At 42.8% G+C, this 22,545-nt stretch overlaps 1 protein-coding gene across 1 annotated transcript in view; it reads left to right on the plus strand.

The window, feature by feature from the left end:
- rpgrip1l (RPGRIP1 like) overlaps positions 1-22,001 on the plus strand; it is a 46,975-nt gene extending 24,974 nt beyond the window's left edge. The window contains exons 18-26 of the mRNA XM_075470727.1: positions 493-713; positions 1,561-1,659; positions 6,621-6,695; positions 10,212-10,347; positions 12,055-12,152; positions 13,723-13,909; positions 15,888-15,972; positions 20,008-20,144; positions 21,609-22,001. Of these exons, the coding sequence (XP_075326842.1) occupies positions 493-713; positions 1,561-1,659; positions 6,621-6,695; positions 10,212-10,347; positions 12,055-12,152; positions 13,723-13,909; positions 15,888-15,972; positions 20,008-20,144; positions 21,609-21,712 (1,142 nt within the window). The 3' untranslated portion in view covers positions 21,713-22,001. The remainder of the gene's footprint in view (positions 1-492; positions 714-1,560; positions 1,660-6,620; positions 6,696-10,211; positions 10,348-12,054; positions 12,153-13,722; positions 13,910-15,887; positions 15,973-20,007; positions 20,145-21,608) is intronic.
- The last annotated feature ends 544 nt before the right edge of the window (positions 22,002-22,545 follow it).

Consider the following 22,545-nt stretch of genomic DNA (forward strand, 5'->3'; position numbering starts at 1 on the left):
AATTAAGGTTTAATGGTGTTTCCTAAAGGGGGAACCGTTAAACCTGGCAACGCAGCCCGCTTAAACCACTTCATACTTGACCGCAGAGCACGCTAGCTCCTTTAGCCAGCGCGAGATGCAGGCACAATGGATCGGTTTTAAATTAAAAAAGGGCAAAAACCAGCACAAAAAACCATGCTCATCCTGAATGTCTCACTATGATTACAACAACAAACTACAAATACAACATGAAGAAAGTCGAGCACATGCACGCCAGCTTCCACTCATCCCAGTATTAAGGTAAATGTGCTCTGAATTGAAAATGTATCGGCTGTGTTGTTTCTGTTTTTGTGGGATGTTTTATATGTAGAAATGCATATTTGCAAAAGGGGACTTTAGTATGTTGTGGTAAAAGTGGCTCTAACCTTGATTTTGCTGCCAATGTGGCTCTGGTGAAAAAATAGTGAGCATCACTGCTCCAGCTGATTGAGTCCAACTGTTTGGTTCCTGCAGGTGTGTTTGAGTTGGCCGATCACTCTGGACTTCCTTCTGGCAGCATAGAAGTGACTCTGAGGTGGAAGCTCACTTATCTCCCATCAGCAGGCTCCATCATGGCTGCTGACGAGGCTGCATTTATCCCAGAGGAGAAGGCGGCAGAGGATCCAGCCGAGACACCGCTGAGGAGCATCAGAGAGACACCGGTGGAGAAGGCGGACGCTGCTGGTGTTTCTACAGTAAATATGAGCTCAGCACCAAAGGCAGGAGGAGATGATCTGCACACATGGATTTCATTCATTCATGCAGCATCAACATGTCTGAAAGGGTTATGTGTCAGAAAAAGGGCTGGGCGAGTTAACTCGTTATTATCGCGTTAATTCGTTAATTATTTAACGTTGATAAATATTTTATCGCGCATTAACGCAGGTTTTATTTAAAAAAAAAAAACATTTTAACAATTTTGGGTGCTTTTGTGCCTTTAATGGAAAGTTGAGAGAGACAGGAAGCAGGGGGCAGAGAGAGGGGGAACGACATGCAGCACAGGGCCACTTTCATTCATATGGCAGCACATTTAAAATAAAACTAAATGCTAAAAGCTATACACTACTTTTGGATTCATTTTGGGATTTTGCGTACAAATGCGATTAATCGTGATTAATCAGGGAAATCATGTGATTAATTAGATTAAAAATTGTAATCGTTGCCCAGCCCTAGTCAGAATGTTGAGAAATTAAATCAAAATCAGATCAGGTTTATCTGTGGGGGGATTTTAAAGCAGCCAGAGCTGATCAAAGTAAAGAATATGAGATCCTTTTCTCCTGATGCATCACTTCCACTCAGTTGAACCTGTTCTGGGTCTCAGGGAGCCTCCAGCTGACAGTAAAACCCACTAACACCTGCTAACATCTGGATTTTAGTGCAACGGGAAAGTGTTTTATCAGCATTCAGAGCTCCGTGTCGGCTCCTGCTCATATGGGGCTGGAACGTATAGTCTGTGCTAAAAATGATAGATATGATGAAGGACTGAGTTACTGCAGCTTCTGCAGAGGTGGGTGAACGTTTTCTCCTCATTCTGACCACCAGGCACCGCTGCCCAAACTCAGGAAACAGAGGACACAAGAGAGGGACGGAGCGGCCGCCAAACGAGTCACATTCATAGAGTCAACAGCCGCAGACCGCCGGGTGAGAACGCCGTAAATGTGGAGCTGTCTGTTGAGCCGTGGCGAGCAGGCTGTGTTCGAAACCGCATACTGCATACTGCATACTACATACTACATACTACATACTGCATACTGCATACTGCATACTACATACTACATACTGCATACTGCATACTACATACTGCATACTGCATACTACATACTACATACTACATACTGCATACTGCATACTGCATACTACATACTACATACTACATACTGCATACTGCATACTGCATACTACATACTACATACTGCATACTGCATACTACATACTGCATACTGCATACTACATACTACATACTGCATACTGCATACTACATACTGCATACTGCATACTACATACTGCATACTACATACTGCCTACTGCATACTACATACTGCATACTGCATACTGCATACTGCATACTGCATACTACATACTGCATACTGGATACTGCATACTGCATACTACATACTACATACTGCATACTGCATACTACATACTGCATACTGCATACTACATACTGCATACTGCATACTACATACTGCATACTGCATACTACATACTGCATACTGCATACTGCATACTACATACTGCATACTGCATACTACATACTGCATACTGCATACTACATACTGCATACTGCATACTGCATACTGCATACTACATACTGCATACTGCATACTACATACTGCATACTGCATACTGCATACTGCATACTACATACTACATACTGCATACTGCATACTACATACTGCATACTACATACTACATACTGCATACTACATACTACATACTGCATACTACATACTGCATACTGCATACTACATACTGCATACTGCATACTACATACTGCATACTGCATACTACATACTGCATACTGCATACTGCATACTACATACTACATACTGCATACTACATACTACATACTGCATACTGCATACTACATACTGCATACTACATACTGCATACTGCATACTACATACTACATACTGCATACTACATACTACATACTGCATACTGCATACTACATACTGCATACTACATACTGCATACTGCATACTACATACTACATAAGCCGCTTTCGGACAGACAGTTCTAAGAAAGTAGTTATCAGAACTACCCTCCTCGAATTTCGTTCTGATAACTATCCTTCCCCAGCGGAACTGTTTCAGTCTGCATTCGCACATGAGTCGGGACCTGATAGGGACTGATGCGCCACGCGCAGCCGTCTGCTTCAGTGACGTGTTAGCCGTTAGCCGTTTAGCGCTACATTCAAACACAAAACAAAACGGTAAAAGTAAGGAGAGTAGAAAAAACACCACCAAGAAGCTTATATGGAGAGCGGGGAGGCCACTGTGTTTATGGTCTGCATGATGGTGATATTAATCATGGACAATCACATCAGGCGTCTAATATCGAGGCTGGAAGAGCTCACAGAGAGAGTCAGGAGATACTTTTTTATTTCATGAAGGAGAAAAGGAGAGCAGAGCGCTGCAGACTAATGAGACCAGTGTAAGTTTAACTTATTAAACACCCGCCGGTTGTGTCTGTGTCATATGAGGAGACATTTCAGCCGTGATGGAATTACATGGGGCGTAGCTACCGACCACCACACACCTCCCTTAGATTCGTTCTATAGAACCATGAAAAGACCCGACCTCGGAGAAGGAGCTAAATAGTTATAGGAACTAAGGGAGAAAGCCCCGAGTTCCTGTATGTCCGAACACGGGAGAAAACGGCCCCGCGGATTAAAAGGTTATTAGAACTGCCAAAGGTTCCTACAGTCCGAAAGCGGCTATACTGCATACTGCATACTACATACTGCATACTGCATACTGCATACTACATACTGCATACTGCATACTGCATACTACATACTGCATACTGCATACTACATACTACATACTGCATACTGCATACTACATACTGCATACTGCATACTACATACTGCATACTGCATACTACATACTGCATACTACATACTGCATACTGCATACTACATACTACATACTGCATACTGCATACTACATACTGCATACTGCATACTACATACTGCATACTACATACTGCATACTACATACTACATACTGCACACTACATACTACATACTGCATACTGCATACTACATACTGCATACTACATACTGCATACTGCATACTGCATACTGCATACTACATACTGCATACTACATACTGCATACTGCATACTACATACTACATACTGCATACTACATACTACATACTACATACTACATACTGCATACTACATACTACATACTGCACACTACATACTACATACTGCATACTACATACTGCACACTACATACTACATACTGCATACTACATACTACATACACATACTGCATACTACATACTACATACACATACTACATACTACATACTACATACACATACTGCATACTACATACTGCATACTACATACTTACATACTGCATACTGCATACTACATACTACATACACATACTACATACTGCATACTACATAGTACATACTGCATACTGCATACTACATACTGCATACTACATACTGCATACTACATACTACATACACATACTACATACTACATACTACATACACATACTACATACTACATACTGCGTACTACATACTACATACTGCATACTACATACTACATACACATACTGCATACTACATACTGCATACTACATACTACATACACATACTACATACTACATACACATACTACATACTACATACACATACTACATACTACATACACATACTACATACTACATACTGCATACTACATACTACATACACATACACATACTACATACTGCATACTGCATACTGCATACTACATACTGCATACTACATACTACATACTGCATACTACATACTACATACACATACTACATACTACTTACTGCATACTACATACTACATACACATACTACATACTGCATACTACATACACATACTGCATACTACATACTGCATACTACATACTGCATACTACATACTGTATACTGCATACTGCATACTACATACTGTATACTGCATACTACATACTGCATACTGCATACTACATACTGCATACTGCATACTACATACTACATACTGCATACTACATGCTGCATACTACATACTGCATACTGCATACTGCATACTACATACTACATACTGCATACTACATACTACATACTGCACACTACATACTACATACTGCACACTACATACTACATACTGCATACTGCATACTACATACTGCATACTGCATACTACATACTGCATACTGCATACTGCATAGTACATACTACATACTGCATACTACATACTACATACTGCACACTACATACTACATACTGCATACTACATACTGCATACTGCATACTACATACTGCATACTACATACTGCATACTGCATACTACATACTGCATACTACATACTGCATACTGCATACTACATACTACATACTGCATACTACATACTACATACTACATACTGCATACTACATACTACATACTGCACACTACATACTACATACTGCATACTACATACTGCACACTACATACTACATACTGCATACTACATACTACATACACATACTGCATACTACATACTACATACACATACTACATACTACATACTACATACACATACTGCATACTACATACTGCATACTACATACTTACATACTGCATACTGCATACTACATACTACATACACATACTACATACTGCATACTACATACTACATACTGCATACTGCATACTACATACTGCATACTACATACTGCATACTACATACTACATACACATACTACATACTACATACTACATACACATACTACATACTACATACTGCATACTACATACTACATACACATACTGCATACTACATACTGCATACTACATACTACATACACATACTACATACTACATACACATACTACATACTACATACACATACTACATACTACATACTGCGTACTGCATACTACATACTGCATACTACATACTACATACACATACACATACTACATACTGCATACTGCATACTGCATACTACATACTGCATACTACATACTACATACTGCATACTACATACTACATACACATACTACATACTACTTACTGCATACTACATACTACATACACATACTACATACTGCATACTACATACTGCATACTACATACTGCATACTACATACACATACTACATACTACATACTGCATACTACATACTGCATACTCATCGATCAGACAGTATGCAGAGCGTTTACCCACAATGCATTTCGCTCCTGCCCGAGCCGAAATCAGCCGGCCTGAAGCTGATTTCCCTTAAGCTCTAAACTCTGTAAACTTTAGCAACATTTGAAACATTTTCAGGTGAGAAAGTAGTCGTTTAGATCCCCAACGTGTTGAAAACCTGACAAAATACCGGCTATTTACAATATTGTTCCCACGAATTCGGCGCTACTAAAGCTAGCCGCAGTGAGCAACGCACTTCTGGTTATTCTCACAAAATAAAATACCCGTTGCCTTTTATCATAGGGAAAGCCATTACCATACAATTGGTGCTTTTGTTTTGAAAACAGGAAGTGAACATACCCTCGTTGTAGCTAGCTTGAAACTGACGTTTTGACAGGAAATAACGATCGGTTGCATTTACGTTGCATCTTGGGTAGTTTGAGTATGAGTAGTAACCTCATGATGCATACCCAACATTTAGGAGAATCTAATATGCATCCGGGAACTTCTCACTTACTCAAACTCGCATACTAACTCGAAAAGTTAGTATGCGAGTTTGAGTAGTTTGAGTAGTAGGAGTAGTATGCGGTATCAAACACAGCCACAGATTCTTAAAGATGACGCTCTGTGCACGTGTTCTGTCACCATGTTAGCTGATATTAGATGAATATTTTTCATCTTTTATGAACAGAAAATGTTGATAAATGTTTGTATTTCTGTCAGTTTGAGGACCGGAGTTTGGCAGCGAGTCCTGCTGTGTCTGCAGAGAAGAGAGCAACGCTCCCACCTGCTGTCAAGGTAAACTCTGATCATAAAGAGCCATCCGCAGATAGAACCGTTCACACTAATGTTCATGTTATCTCCTTCTTATTGAAGGCTGATTTCATCTGAATGAAACCTGGAAGTTTTCACTCGAGGAAACATGAAGCTGGAAGTTTAAAAAGCTTCTGAAAGTTACAGGCAGAATGTCTGAGACTTGGAGAGAAGACTGAAGTCTTCCTGAGCACCAATTAAACCCTAAAAACTCATCTCTGCTGTTTATACGTTTCCATAAATATGGTTTTCTGTACAGTGTGTGTGTGTGTGTTGTTGTTCCCGCTGAGCTGCTGCACAGGACACTCTTGGAAAAGAGTTTTTAAATCTCAGGACTTACTTTTGCCTGGTTCTATACTTTCCTCCAAAGTCACACAGATAAAGATGAGCCGCTTTATGCTGACGTTGGATAAACCTCACCGGCTCGTCCACAGGATCCTTTCCGGGGTTTATTATCCGTGAGACAGTCTTTGGTGCAGCTCAGTTCAACTGGTGCCGACTGTTTCTAACAGATGAAGAACGCCACATGAACATGAGACACGTAAAAACTCCACCTGAAATCTGACTCCTCAATCTCAAGGACAAGACTTAAAGACATAGGCTGTGTTCGAAACCGCATACTACATACTACATACTACATACTCATTGATCAGACAGTATGCAGAGCGTTTACCCACAATGCATCTCGCTCCTGCCCGAGCCGAAATCAGCCGGCCTGAAGCTGATTTCCCTTAAGCTGTAAACTCTGTAAACTTTAGCAACATTTGAAACATTTTCAGGCGAGAAAGTAGTCGTTTAGATCCCCAACGTGTTGAAAACCTGACAAAATACCGGCTGTTTACAATTTTGTTCCCAAGAATTTAGTGCTACTAAAGCTAGCCGCAGTGAGCAACACACTTCCGGTTATTTTCACAAAATAAAATACCCGTTGCCTTTTATCATAGGGAAAGCCATTACCATACAATTGGTGGTTTTGTTTTGAAAACAGGAAGTGAACCTACCCTCGTTGTAGCTAGCTTGAAACTGCCGTTTTGACAGGAAATGACGATCGGCGACGTCACGTTACGTTGCATCTTGGGTAGTTTGAGTATGAGTAGTAACCTCATGATGCATACCCAACATTTAGGAGAATCTAGTATGCATCCGGGAACTTAAAAAAAGTTAAAGTTAGTATGAGTAGTAGGAGTAGTAGGCGGTTTCGAACACAGCCATAATCTGCCTTTTTTTCTGAGGTCTTAATAGCCTCATTCCCACTGTAAGAACCTTCTGCAGTTCCTGTAACCTTTTCAGGAACGGGACCGTTTTTTCCCTCATTCGCACATACAGGAACTGGGGACCACGGCCCTCAGTTCCTGTAACCATTTCAGCTCCTTCTCCTCAGCTGGGTCTGTTCTGGTTTCCATAGGAACACATCTGACGGAGGTGTTTGGTGGTTGGTAGCTCCGCCCCTTGGTGGTCGGTAGCTCCGCCCCTTGTCATGTTGTCAGGCTGAAATGTTTCCTCATATGACACGGACACAACCTTGGCGTGTTTGATAAGTTAAACCTCCACGTGGTCTCCTTTGTCTGCGGCGCTCTGCTCTCCTTCCTTCATGAAACCAAGAAGTATGGCCTGCGCTCCATCCTGCGTCTCCTGACTCTCTCTGTGAGCTCTTCCAGCCTCCATGTTAGACGCCCCATGTGATCGGCCATGATTAATATCACCATCATGCAGACCATGAACACGGTGGCCTCCCCGCTCTCCATGTTAGCTTCTTGGTGCTGTTTTCTTCTCTGCTTACTTTTACCGGGTTTTGTTTTGTTCTGTTTTGTTGTTGAATGTGGCGCTAAAGTAACACGTCGCTGTCGCAGACGGCTGCGCCGCATCAGTCCCCATCAGGTCCGACTCATGTGGGAATGCAAACTGAAACAGTTCCGCTGGGGAAGGGCAGTTATCAGAACGAAACTCAACACTGGAAAAAATGCCCCTCCAAAAATAAGTAAAAAAAAACAACAATTAAAAGACGTTTTTGCTTGAAATAAGCAAAAAATCTGCCAATGGAACTAGTGAAAATCGGCTTGTCAAGATTGCTTGAAATTAGATGTGATATTTGGGACTTTTGAGTTAAAAGTGATCTTGAAATTAGCTTCAAAACCTCTTCAAATGTAAAAAAAAAAGCTTGTTTCATGTGAAATATGACTCAAAAAGTGAAAGACTTTTTCACTTAACAAGATATTAATAATAATAATAATAATAAATTTTATTTATAACGCACTTTACATTTACAATAAAATCATTAGAGATCATTAAAAACATTATTCCAGATGTATTGTATTAAAACAAGTCCCTTTATCTGGCTGAATTGGTACTTGTTAGGCAATTGTGTCTTATATCAAGTGTAATGAGATACTCAATGAGACAAATATACTTGGTAAGATTTAGATTTTTTTCCAGTGAAGGAGGACCGTTCTTAGAAACGCAGTTTCTGTCCGAATGCGGCTGATGAAATGTCTGAGAGGGTAACAGAAACAGGGCCACAGCTCCTTCTTCCTTTCATTTAAACTGATGCTCAAGCGGATCGCGTTAGGGCGTGCACGCCTCTTCCTCGGGGTCGGCCTTTTTCAGAGCTGCTCGTTACAGCACGAGAGAGCACGAGTAAATAACCTGAGAGCTCAGACCACACGCCAAACTGGCAGAAAAACACCGGACTGGCACTTTTATTCTCAGATTTCCTTCGTCTGCAGTGGAATCGCAGACAGCTGGGAGCTGCCGATCCCTCTTTTAGTAGAACATAGAACATAGTAACACCACTGAAACGTCTTAATTCTCCGTCAGAGAACCGTCAGACTCCATAAAGTCTGGACGCCCCGATTAAAATCTGATTTTAATCAGGAAACTCTAAATGAAACCTTTGCTGATCCACTAAAGTTTGTTAAACTAAATAACCTCATCACACAGTGATGGTTTCCATCAGTAAGCGCCAGTTTGATCCAGATAGTCAGAAGTGTCCTGCCTGAAGGTCCGAGGCAGAGCAACACAGCATCACATACAGCATTTAGCTGTTATGCTGCAAACAAGTGGAACAAACTGCCAGTGGAGATTAAACTTTCACCAAATGGAGACATTTTTAAATCCAGGTTAAAAACATTTCTGTTCTCATGTGTCTATGCATGAAATCTGCACGATATCTTTGAACTTATCTGGACTGTTGCTTGTTTTTAAATTCATTTAAATTAGTTTATTTGTTTCTCTTCATATTATTTTATGTGTTTTTAATGCTTCTTCCACTCCCTGCTGCAATGCTTTTATTTTATGTGAAGCACTTTGAATTGTTTGTACATGAAATGTGCCACAAATAAATTAGATTTTATTTTGATTTGCTCACATCTGCCACATGCAGAGAAAAGCAGCCGGGCCACCCGACCGATCCTCCGTGGTCGCTGCTCATCGTTTCCTGAGCAGCCGCCGACAGGAAGTCTTCAGCTGTGACTCACCCGTCTGGAACTGTGTTCGTGTTCACAGGTGACGTCCAAAGCTCTCCGAAGCGCCTCAGAGGACGAGGAAGACGAGGAGGAGTCGCACGTCTCTGAGGGACAGCTGATCCCGAGCGCTCAGTCCTACTCTGATGACTCCGATATCTCTGAGGAAATCGTCGAAGGTCAGCGAGTGTTGAGGAGTATCGATCCTGAGAAACTTCCAATGAAAGAGTGAAGATGTTTAAGTTCAGTCTGCATGTATCAGACGCCTTTAACCCTAATCCCTGATAGGGGACATTTTTCTCCACTTGGGGGGAACTTTCTCCTCTAATTTCACACTGTAGATAGTGATACTCATCATATTTGGTCCATTTGTGCATTTTTGACTATTTTTTTCAAATTTCAAACACACATCATATACAATGCAATTTTTCATTGTGTAGAAGAAAAAACCTCCTTAATTTCTGAAAAGGGACATTTTTGTCCCCTTTTAAAACGACCTAAAAACATATATTAATATTTTTTTTACACTTCAGTTCTGATCATAACCACCAAGTTTTCAAATATTTTTAATTAACCCTTTAGATGCCAATTTGAACTTTTTAGCCCAAATTTTAAGCCTTTAGGTGCCAGTATTTTCAAAATATGGAATGCAAAGTGGAATTATTGAGTAGGGATAATTAGGGTCTGGGATATGTCAATGATTAGCAACAACACTGATTTTTTAGGGATTTTTCATTTTTTTGTTATGCCTGATTAAAAAAATAAAAAATAAAATAAAATAAAAGGGACATTTTTGTCCCCTTCTAAAATGATCCCCAAAATACCATATTAATATTTTTTCCCCCTTTTTTTTTTTTCATAAATCTTTTCTTCCACTTCAGTTCTGATCATAACCACCAAGTTTTCAATTATTTTCAAAAAAATTAACCTTTTAAATACCAGTGTATATGAGGTAAACACCAATTTCTGTTAAAAAACACACAAAAACTGCTATATTTTCAATGTATGCAATGCAAAGTGAAATATTCTCTGGGGGATTATTAGGTCTGGGATATGTCATTGATGAGCTACAACATCAGTTTTTACAGCTTTTTAGTTTTTCTGCAGTGGCAGATTACACAAACGGCTCTCATAGACATCCATTATAATGAATACAGCTTTAGACTATGGCACACTGGTTATGATCAGAACTGAAGTGGAATAAAAGATCTACGGAAAAAAAGCGGAAAAAAATATTAACATTTGATGTTTTTAGGTCGTTTTTAAAGGGGACAAAAATGTCCCTTTTCAGAAATTAAGTTGTTTTAAATCAGGTATGAGGGTTAAACTGAGTTGCTTCCAAGTTCTGAACAACACCGAAGCTTTAGAAGAGTCAGAAACTCTGGTGTCAACATGAGGACACCCAGAGAAGACAGAGTCCAACTGAAGCTGTACGATCAGGAGGATGTGGACGTTGGTCCTTCACCACAGAAAGCAGGACGGAGCTGCCCTCTGGGCTCCTGTCAGGACTTTTGGTCCATCAGAGAAGATCTGGGGCCATTTCTGAAAGCTGCTCTGTGTTCCACATCTGCTGTCAGACTCACAAGGTCCAACTGAAACGTCCAAATCATGAATGAAATCATCAAAACTACCAAAAAATCGACTCTAATAACGCTGGCTGTTGTTGGATTTTAAAGGTTTGTTACCTGAGTTTGAACCAGTTTGTTTTAACAACCATCTTTAAAGCCCTGATGTTGGTGTCCTGCAGTGTTTCCTGAACATAAATGGGTCAGAGTTTTTACTCCCTCCTGAACAGCAGAATCACTATTGTCTTCGTCTTCTTCTTCTTCTTCTTCTTCTTCTTCTTCTTCTTGTTTGTTGCTGCTGCTCTCCTGCTTCCTGTCCAGATGTGGAGGAGGCTCCCGCAGCTGCAGACGATCCCAGAGAGTCGGCTCAGTCCGACAGCGATGACTGCATCGTTCAGGGACCGGCGGCGGAGAGGAAGGTCGGTGATCGCCTTACACTCAGGCTTCAGAGTCCCCGGCTGACATGTGATCGTTGACTGAGAAGCTGTTTTTCTTTTCGTTCTGTTAACACCACAAACTTCTGGTTCCCTGCTGTTAAATTCAGCAAAGTTTCGGTTATTTATAGTGATTTTTCTGGTCATTTAGTTTGCGGTTACTTTCCCTGCACACGTCCGAAGCTGCCTGCAGATGTTGTTCAGGTTTTAGCGTCTGCGACGAATCACCTGAGAGTTAATGTTTGAGAAGAAGAAGCTCCCAGGAGGAGTTTATGATGTCATCAGAACTGGGGGCAGAGGTGGGTAGAGTAGCCAAAAAATGTACTCAAGTAAAAGTACTGTTACTTCAGAATAATGTGACTCAAGTAAAAGTAAAAAGTCGTCATCCAAATAATTACTTGAGTAAGAGTAAAAAAGTGCTCGGTGAAAAAACTACTCAAGTACTGAGTAACTGTTGAGTAACGTCTGATTTATTTGTTAACACAAGCATTCAATCACTTTATTAAAAAATAAAAGAGACTTAGGAAATGTTTAAAACATATGTAACCCATATGTAACCTAAAAAACAAACATTCACCTATCCATGGGGGGAAAAACGAGTTTAGGAAACTTAGCGCTACATGTTTCCTCAAGTTAGATGTTGAGTTTCTGCTGAAATGTGCGTTTGTTTTGGTTGACACAGAAGACACATAATGTAGCTGCTGTTTCTCACTCTTTGTAAGGTAAACATGCTTTCAGTATGAGGCCTCGTCTGCGTCTTCATTTCCCACCGTTGGTTCTGACATTTTTCATCTGTTTCTTTGTTTGTTTGCTACGACTGCTAATGCTAAAGCTAACCCGTCCCGCCGCTGAGATCGAGTACGGTCACGTGACCAGACTGCACGGCTGCGTCTGATTGGTGGAACACAGTCAGGTGGTAGAGCCTTTGGCGGAAGTCTCTCTCTCTGTCAGAATAAAACATTAAAATGAGGCGTACGCGGGGGGATAAAAATAATGAGGCGTAGAATACCAAAGAGGTAAGAAGAGAAGTAACCAGCTCATTGTAGCCTAATGTAGCGGAGTAAGAGGACAGTTTCTGCTGCACACATCTACTCAAGTAAAAGTAAAAAGTATAGAGATTTAAAACTACTCCTAGAAGTATAATTTTTTCAAAAGCATACTAAAGTAAATGTAACTCGTTACTACCCACCTCTGCCTGGGACCTTTATCAAAGCATGTTGTCAGACACGTTTGTTTCACAAAGATCTAAAACAGGGGTGTCAAACTGGTCCATGAAAGGGCCGTGTGGCTGCAGGTTTTTGTTCCAACCCTGCGACAGCACAGCTGACTTGTTTCCTTCAATCAACTGAACTGGTTAAGACCTTCAGTGCAGACAGTTCAGTTGATTGAATGAAACAAGTCAGCTGTGATGTCGCAGGGTTGGAACAAAAACCTGCAGCCACACGGCCCTTTCATGGACCAGTTTGACACCCCTGATCTAAAACATCGTTGGTCTCGGTGTAAATGAGATGATGAACAGAGCTGGAATGACTCGTCCTTCTGTGCTGGTCTCCAGCCATCGGAGCGGCTGCGGGTCGAGGTCGTGTCTCTGAGCCTGAGGCCGCAGTCTCGGCCGGCGCAGGACGACAGCGTGGTTCGTCTGTTCGTGGAATACTCCGTCCTGGATCTGCCCACCGAGGAGACCCCCGTCTCTCTGCCCAAACCCCAACAGGGCCGGAGCATCAACTACAACTACAGCAAAGGTTTGTTGTTCACCGTCGCCTGGTCCAGATGTGAGTTCAGAAATGATCCGTCTGCTTCTGTTTGTCTCACTGCCGTGAATCCCAAGCAGCGCGTGAGGTCGTCTTATAAACGTATCATGTGACAGTCATGTGACAGTCATGACGTGTCCTCAGCTTGTGTGCACGTCCTCATTGGTCCACCTCAGTTCTTAAGTCTTTGGTTTTAACTACGGCTGGGCGAGTTAACTCGTTATTATCGCGTTAATTATTTAACGCCGATAAATATTTTATTGTGCATTAACGAGTAATTAATTAATTAATTAGCTTTTAAATAAAAAAAAATGTTTTGAGGGTTTTTGTGCCTTTAATGGATACGCCACAAACCACCCCTGTTTTATTATTTATTTTATTATTGTAAAAGTCTGCTGCTCACAGGCTTTTATTTTGTAAAAGTCTGTTGCTCACAGGCTTTTATTTTGTAAAAGTCTGTTGCTCACAGGCTTTTATTATTATAAAAGTCTGTTGCTCACAGGCTTTTATTTTGTAAAAGTCTGCTCCTCACAGGCTTTTATTTTGTAAAAGTCTGTTGCTCACAGGCTTTTATTTTGTAAAAGTCTGTTGCTCACAGGCTTTTATTTTGTAAAAGTCTGCTCCTCACAGGCTTTTATTTTGTAAAAGTCTGTTGCTCACAGGCTTTTATTTTGTAAAAGTCTGTTGCTCACAGGCTTTTATTATTATAAAAGTCTGTTGCTCACAGGCTTTTATTTTGTAAAAGTCTGTTGCTCACAGGCTTTTATTTTGTAAAAGTCTGCTGCTCACAGGCTTTTATTCTGTAAAAGTCTGTTGCTCACAGGCTTTTATTTTGTAAAAGTCTGTTGCTCACAGGCTTTTATTTTGTAAAAGTCTGTTGCTCACAGGCTTTTATTTTGTAAAAGTCTGCTGCTGTCTGCTGCGGAACCGGAAAAGAAAGTAATCGGCGGATCCACCAAACATGGAGAAGGGTACGGAACTTTTACTCGGCCATTTTCATTTTAAAGCTCTTTCCTAGAATAGGACCTCGAACTCCAATCAGTGTGTTTGACTCCCTGAAGGAGGCTCGCAGGCTGAAATGTGTTTGAAGTTCCTGTGACTGCGCCATGCCAAATCAAGGCATTTAAACCATTTTCATGCTGGTGCTCCCCCATCCAAAGAGCACATACAGCACTGAGCAGGCGGGCCTGTAATGTCCTGCCTGCCACATGTGACGCAGCCCAGGATGCAGGAAGCATCTGAAGCCAGTTTAATCAGAGCAATGATTTCTTTTTAAAATGGATCAGACTTCCGGGTCTTTTTGGTATTGCTTTACATCGTGTGACTGAAACACAGCGTTCCCCCGTTGGTTTGGAAATCCCAGTTTTAGCTTTTCTTTCTTTCTCAGGATGCTAAAGCCGCGCTGTTCTCCTCCGCAGGAGAATCGGGTGGAAACACAGCACGCACATAACTTTACGTTAAAGGGACAGTTCGCCTCTTTTGACATGAAGCTGTATGACATCCCATATCAGCAACATCATTTCTGAACATCTTCTTACCCCCTGCTGCGTCCTGTGAGCAGAGTTCCAGCCTCGTTTTGGTGTTAATGAAGGTAGTCCGGCTGTGATACGAAGGGAGAGAAAATAGGGCCAAGAGATTGTGAGCTCTGACTTTTTCCTGAAGAACCATTTTGTGATGCAAATGTATTACTCTGTTGAACGCATATTGTTCTGAGAAGCCAAACGCTTTATTTTTTAAACCCCAGCCAACTAGCCGGACTACCTTCATCAACACCAAAACGAGGCTGGAACTCTGCTCACAGGACGCAGCAGGGGGTAAGAAGATGTTCAGAAATGATGTTGCTGATATGGGATGTCATACAGCTTCATGTCAAAAGAGACGAACTGTCCCTTTAATTTCTCAGCTTCAGTGAAGGAGCGGTCAGATGTTTTCATCTTTGAGTTTGAGATGTTTGCTTGCTGTCCTGCAGTGATTCCCGTGGACGCTGAGAACAACGCGGCGAGGCGGCGGCTGCTCAGAGGAGTCCTGCAGGGTCGAAACCCTCAGATGGAGAGGTGAGGAACGCAGGACGAGAGGCAGCCGGTAGCTAATGAGACATGAAGAAGCAGCAGCTCCTAAATGTGGTCCACACGTTTAATAATCTGTAGATTCATAAAGCTCTGAGCGATGGAACAGTTCAGGGTTCTGTGAGCGCAGGCCCGTCCACACCTGCCGTTAGCGTGATCACAGGTGGGCAGCTGCACAGTCCAGGTGTGAACACGCTCACACCACATTCACTCTGACTGCCAGTTAGAAACTTTAGTTTCAGGTTGAAGATGAAAAACGATCAGAGACAGATTGGGAGGGTAAGGGGTTGGGAGCCGAAACTTTACCCTAAAAAGCAGATAAATCACAGCCTGGCACTTTATTTTTGGGCCCCTGGATCTGAAAATGTGACGTTCAGGGAAACTTCTGTCACTTTATACGGTTGAGCTTCAGACTATTCAGCCTTTTGCTTTTATATTAACGTCTAATTACTTATCTGTAGAAATAAAATAGCTGATGATGCTCAATCAGTACTTTGCTTGATGTTTTATATCCCAATAGGATATAATCTGACTAGAAGTTGGATATTTCAGATTTCCCGTCTGTCATTGAGCCGCGGTTTAAATGAATGGAAGAAGAAGGAGGTGCTGTTCTGTTTCTGTGTTATTGTGGTCATGAAAACCTCAGAAACTCGTCTCAGTAAGCTCCGCCCCCTTTATCGCTCCAAATGTTAGAACTTTCTCATGTCCTGCGAGTTCTGCAGGACTCCTCTTGGTCCCTCAGAACCCTCAGCTAACCTGCTGTTATTACCGTGTTTAACGGGTCGGGCGGAGTTCCCAGCTCCTGATTTATGGACGTGATAAAGTTCTGTGAAACACGAGGGATTGCTTCGGTGTTTGGAAACGGATCCAGCTGACATTACAAAGAGTTCAGAGTAAGAGGAAGGAAACTCCTGTGAGACGGTGCCACTCAGGGTGGCTGCAGCTGACACCACAACATGAAACCGGGTCGGTCATCAGTCAGACGGAGCTGTAACACAAACCCCTGAACCATACCTGTCTCTGTGATTGGCTGCTGGCCTCCACTCCGTCCAATCACAGAAGTTCATTGTTTCTGAGAAATGTTCAAACTTTTGCTGTAAATCTTTTGTTCAGATGAATTTTCCTGGTTTAAGGTCGACGTTAAACCTCTAAAGCAGAGATACTCATTGTGTGGCTAACAATATGGTAACAATAACAATACATTTTTTCAAATAACACACGGCGAATACTGCACAGTATTAAGTATTTTTATTAAGTTTGCGTTTTTGTTGTAATAAGTATTTTTATTAAGTATTATTTAAGGCTTTACGGTGTTTCCTAAAGGGGGAACTGTTAAACCTGGCAACGCAGCCCGCTTAAACCACCGTCACACCTGACCGCAGAGCACGCTAGCTCCTTTAGCCGGCGCGAGATGCAGGCACAATGGATCGGTTTTTAATTAAAAAAGGACAAAAACCAGCACAAAAACCATGCTCATCCTGAATGTCTCACTATGATTACAACAACAAACTACAAATACAACATGAAGAAAGTCGAGGACATGCACGCCAGCTTCCGCTCATCCCAGTATTAAAGCTGCCGTCAGCAGGTTTTCAAAATTGCGAGTCTAAAGTCGGAAAATTCAAACTGATACAACTTTCAGGTCCCTCCCCCAACCTCTAACAAGCTCCGAATCGCCCCCCAAACCCCTCCCCCTCTGTGGACGAGGTTGTGCACGTGAGTTCACACCAGTGTGCGCGCACACAAGCTGGGGCAGACTCACGCTCGGCAGCGTGTGCACAAGCTGTGATTGACAGGTAGGATTCCTCCACCCTAACTTGATTGGTTAAAAACAGCTGGGAGCGCTCGGTTTTTGCAGGCATGATTACAGGCTTCAGAGGGAGCTACAGAATTAGTTATTTTTCCTAAACAGCCTATTTAATATTCTACTTCCAGAATCCCATGACAGTTCAAGCTAATATGACTAAAAAAAAGTTGCAGACGGCAGCTGTAAGGTACATGTGGTCTTAATTGAAAATGTATTGGCTGCGTTATTTCTTTTTTTGTGGGATGTTTTATATGTAGAAATCAGAGATGGGACCAAGTCACACATGTGCAAGTACCAAGTAATTTTTTCTTTGGCAAGTCAAGTCACCTTATTATTGCAATTTTACCTGCAGAATCTGATCTTAATAAAGTGAAAACACAAAGATATAAGTAACTGTCAGTAAACATCATTGGCCAATGTGGCCAACCTGTCCACCCCGTATCATATCAAGCTAACGTTAGCTAACTACCGACTAAGCTAACGTTAGCTAACTACCGACTAGGCTAACAGGATAATATTAGCTAATTTGACGAGCCCTTAAGGGCAGATTATAGTTCTGCGTCTATCGTCTTGACGTGTTGCTTTGCTCTGGTCGCGAACCACTTTTCATGTTATGGTTCTGCAACCTCGCTCTGGAATTTCTCGGGACGCACAGCAGTTTCCCCTCGCGAGAATTTCGGTGGGCGGTGACGAGAACTTCGGCAGCGCCGGCGGAAGTGTTTATCTTTCAAAAAAAAAAAAGTGTATGCAAGATATGGATCTGGAGTTGCTCGACATCGAAGAAGAACAGCTTCTTTTTTTGGAGTTGGCGAAAATGCAAAGGAGGAAGCCACACAGACAACCGGAAAGGCACACCGAGGACCAATCACAGCCGCTTTTGTCTGCGCACTTCCGTTGGTGGTCTGCGTGCGTCTGTCGCGTAGTCAGGATTTTTCTGAGGCGCACGACAACGCGCGCAGAGCCTCTGCGTGGGGGAGTGGTCAAGATTTTGACGCTCGCAGAGGCTCTGCGTCCGAGCGTCAGAGGCTTTGCGTCTGAATCAGCCTTTACTGGTCAGAATGGATCTTCAGATGACGAACAAAGTTCGAAGTTATGCTAGATGCTTAACACTCAAGTCATTCAAGTCATCGTGTCTCAAGTCAAGTGCCGAGTCTTTAAAGGGATAATCCGGCGTAAAATGCACTTTAAATCAATTTACGGGATGTTGGGAGTACTTATGTTGAGTTGACATCAAAATCATGTCATTCGGATGTGTTTTGAGAATTTCGATTTGACCGTTTTTAGCCAAAAGTGGAAGTGATGAGGGCATCGAGTATCGCCGCTACAAAACGCTATTTTTATACCTCTTCTACAGCTCCAAACAACATAACACTTACGTGGTAGTGAGTAGAGGGTCCCTAAAGCCAAACCGAAGTGTCCCGAGGTCTTCATGTGGTCGGATATAGCTGCTGCAGCTGCCGCTACAGACCGTGGTGAAGTTGGTTTGATATTGGATATTCGGCAGATATTCACAATAAGGAAATAAGGTGTCTTTTTTTTCAAACCAATATCAAACCAACTTCACCACGGTCTGTAGCGGCAGCTGCAGCAGACACATTTCCGGAAAGGTACTGGCTTGATTAAATTCATTCTGGACTCTCTATCCGACCACATGAAGACCTCGGGACACTTCGGTTTGGCTTTAGGGACCCTCTACTCACTAACGTAAGTGTTATGTTGTTTGGAGCTGTAGAAGAGGTGTAAAAATAGCGTTTTGTAGCAGCGATACGATATGCCCTCATCACTTCCTGGCTAACGACTTTTGGCTAAAAATCGTCAAATTGAAATTCTCAAAACACATCCGAATGACATGATTTTGATGTCAACTCAACGTATGTACTCCCAACATCCCGTAAATTGATCTAAAGTGCATTTTACGCCGGATTATCCCTTTAACTTCCAAGTCCGAGTCGAGTCTCAAGTCTTTTATTTTTTGTCAAGTCAAGTCACAAGTCATCAAAACAGCAACTCGAGTCCAAGTCACAGTGACTTGAGTCCCCATCTCTGGTAAAAATGCATATTTTCAAAAGGGGATTTTAGTATGTTGTGGTAAAAGTGGCTCTTCCCTCGATTCTGCTCTGCCAATGTGGCTCTGGTGAAAACAATGGTGAGTATCTCTGAACTAACGTGTCCACAAACTGTCGGCGGGTCATGTGACTCGTCGTGTTTCCGAACAGAATCCGGTTCACGGTCGTCAGCGAGCCGCCGGAGGCAGAGGAGCAGGAGAGGGAGTGTGAAGATGTGGGCGTGGCCTTCCTGAGGATACCTGAGATCCTGGAGACGCGGCGGGACCTGACGGAGGCCAGTCTGAACGGTCAGCGCACACGGCTGAAACGGTTGCTATGCGCCGGCCTTATCGGCAGCAAGCAAGTTTTGTTTCGTCGTTTCTATGATTATATGTCATTTTTTACTTTAAGTTTTCATCTAAACATTTTTAGTGATGTCAGGATGGGGAAATGTGTTTCTGGAACACTGGAATGCAGCACTGGGGCTCCGCAGGGTACTGTTTTGGGCTCTTTTTCTTTTCACCCTTTACACAGCTGGTGGTGGAATTCTATGCGTGTGTCTGCTGGGGGCGTTGCACTACAGACAAAAACTGTAGGGCAAACTGGTGAAAAAGGCTGGTTCTGTTGTAGGCAGAAGGCTGGACCCTCTCGGTGCTGTGGTGGAGCAACGGATGAGGAGGAAACTGGATTCTGTTTTGGAGAACAAAATGAATCCTCTCCACAGCATCACTTATGACATGTTCTTCTCACATTTGTTTATTTAGTCATTTATTATTATTATTTCATCCATTTGGGGGTGAATAAAGTGTTTTTCTATTCTGCACACACACACCTGGAAGAGCTGTCCAGGTGTGTCTGTTCCATATGCAGAGTTACGGTTATAACTCAGTAATAACCAAGTTATTTTTGTTTATTTGTTTATTAGGAGCCCCATTAGCTATTCTTCCTGGGGACCTCATCAAAATACATTACAAATAAAGTACTTTACAAAAAAAATTTCATGGCATTGAATACATTATATAATGCATTTATCAAAATCTACAATTCCATTACAAATTACATGAAATTCAGAACATAAATACACAGTTTCCTTCCATCTAATCCAGTCATGATCGTTCCAAACATACTAAATCACTCCACAAGTACCTGTTTCCACAGGTGCTTTTTTTAAGGTCTTTTTAAACAAAGATTTACCATCAATTTGTGAAATGGGTTTTGGAAGCTGATTCCATTCCTGCATGCCCCTATAAATCACTGTTCTTTTTAAAGCATTTGACCTCACTTTAGGTAATGTAAAATACTTTCCCATTGCATGGCTAGTGTCATACATGCGCTTGCTGTTACTAAAAAAGTTATAACTGGGTTATTACTGGATTATAACTGGGTTATAACTGGGTTATTACTGGGTTATAAATGGGTTATAAATGGGTTATAACTGGATTATTACTGGGTTATTACTGGGTTATAACTGGGTTATAACGACTTTCTCTCTGATGTGTATGTGTTTGCTGCAGTGTTGGACTGCAAAGTTAACCGTTATAACTGGGTTATAACTGGATTATTACTGAGTTATAACTGGGTTATAACTGGATTATTACTGGGTTATTACTGGGTTATAACTGGGTTATAACGACTTTCCCTCTGACGTGTGTGTGTTCGCTGCAGTGTTGGACTGCAAAGTTAACTGTTATTACTGGGTTATAACTGGGTTATTACTGGGTTATAACTGGGTTATAACGACTTTCCCTCTGATGTGTGTGTGTTCACTGCAGTGTTGGACGTGGACGACGGCAGCGACGTGGTCGGCAGTCTCACTGTGACCCTGGAGGGACTGGAGGCTCTGCGGGCCATCATGGAGGACCAGGACCTCGAGTGAAGCTGCGTCTGCTTCCGTCGGCGTCAGAAAATGACCCGGAAACCTGATGACCGGCGCCGCTGGGCTCCTTATGAGATCACAGTCTGGTTTCAGTGCATTAGGATCCTATCTGACAGGAAGTGGACTCATTCTTAGCTGAAGCTGTGGCTCGGTGTTCTGACTGAACTCTGCCGGAGAAGCTGCGGATCCGCTGATGAAGAATCTGCAGCTTCACTGAAGCTTTGAGAGAAATGTGAGAAGATATTTTAACGTGTGTGACGCTCACTGACGCAGAGGTGGAGCTGCGCCTCCGTCAGGAGCAGGCGGAGCTACGCCTCCGTCAGGCGGAGCTGCGCCTCCTTCAGGCGGAGCTGTGTAGAGCTGCGCCTCCGTCAGGTGCAGGCGGAGCTACGCCTCCGTCAGGCGGAGCTGCGCCTCCTTCAGGCGGAGCTGTGTGGAGCTGCGCCTCCGTCAGGCGGAGCTGTGTAGAGCTGCGCCTCCGTCAGGTGCAGGCGGAGCTGCGCCTCCTTCAGGCGGAGCTGAGTCTCCGTCAGGCGGAGCTGGAGCTGCGCCTCCGTCAGGAGCAGGCGGAGCTGAGTCTCCGTCAGGCGGAGCTGTGTGGAGCTGCGCCTCCGTCAGGTGCAGGCGGAGCTGCGCCTCCTTCAGGCGGAGCTGTGTGGAGCTGCGCCTCCGTCAGGCGGAGCTGTGTAGAGCTGCGCCTCCGTCAGGTGCAGGCGGAGCTGCGCCTCCTTCAGGCGGAGCTGAGTCTCCGTCAGGCGGAGCTGGAGCTGCGCCTCCGTCAGGAGCAGGCGGAGCTGAGTCTCCGTCAGGCGGAGCTGTGTGGAGCTGCGCCT

This window comes from Odontesthes bonariensis, chromosome 7 (genome assembly GCF_027942865.1).
Source record: "Odontesthes bonariensis isolate fOdoBon6 chromosome 7, fOdoBon6.hap1, whole genome shotgun sequence".
Lineage (NCBI taxonomy): Eukaryota > Metazoa > Chordata > Actinopteri > Atheriniformes > Atherinopsidae > Odontesthes > Odontesthes bonariensis.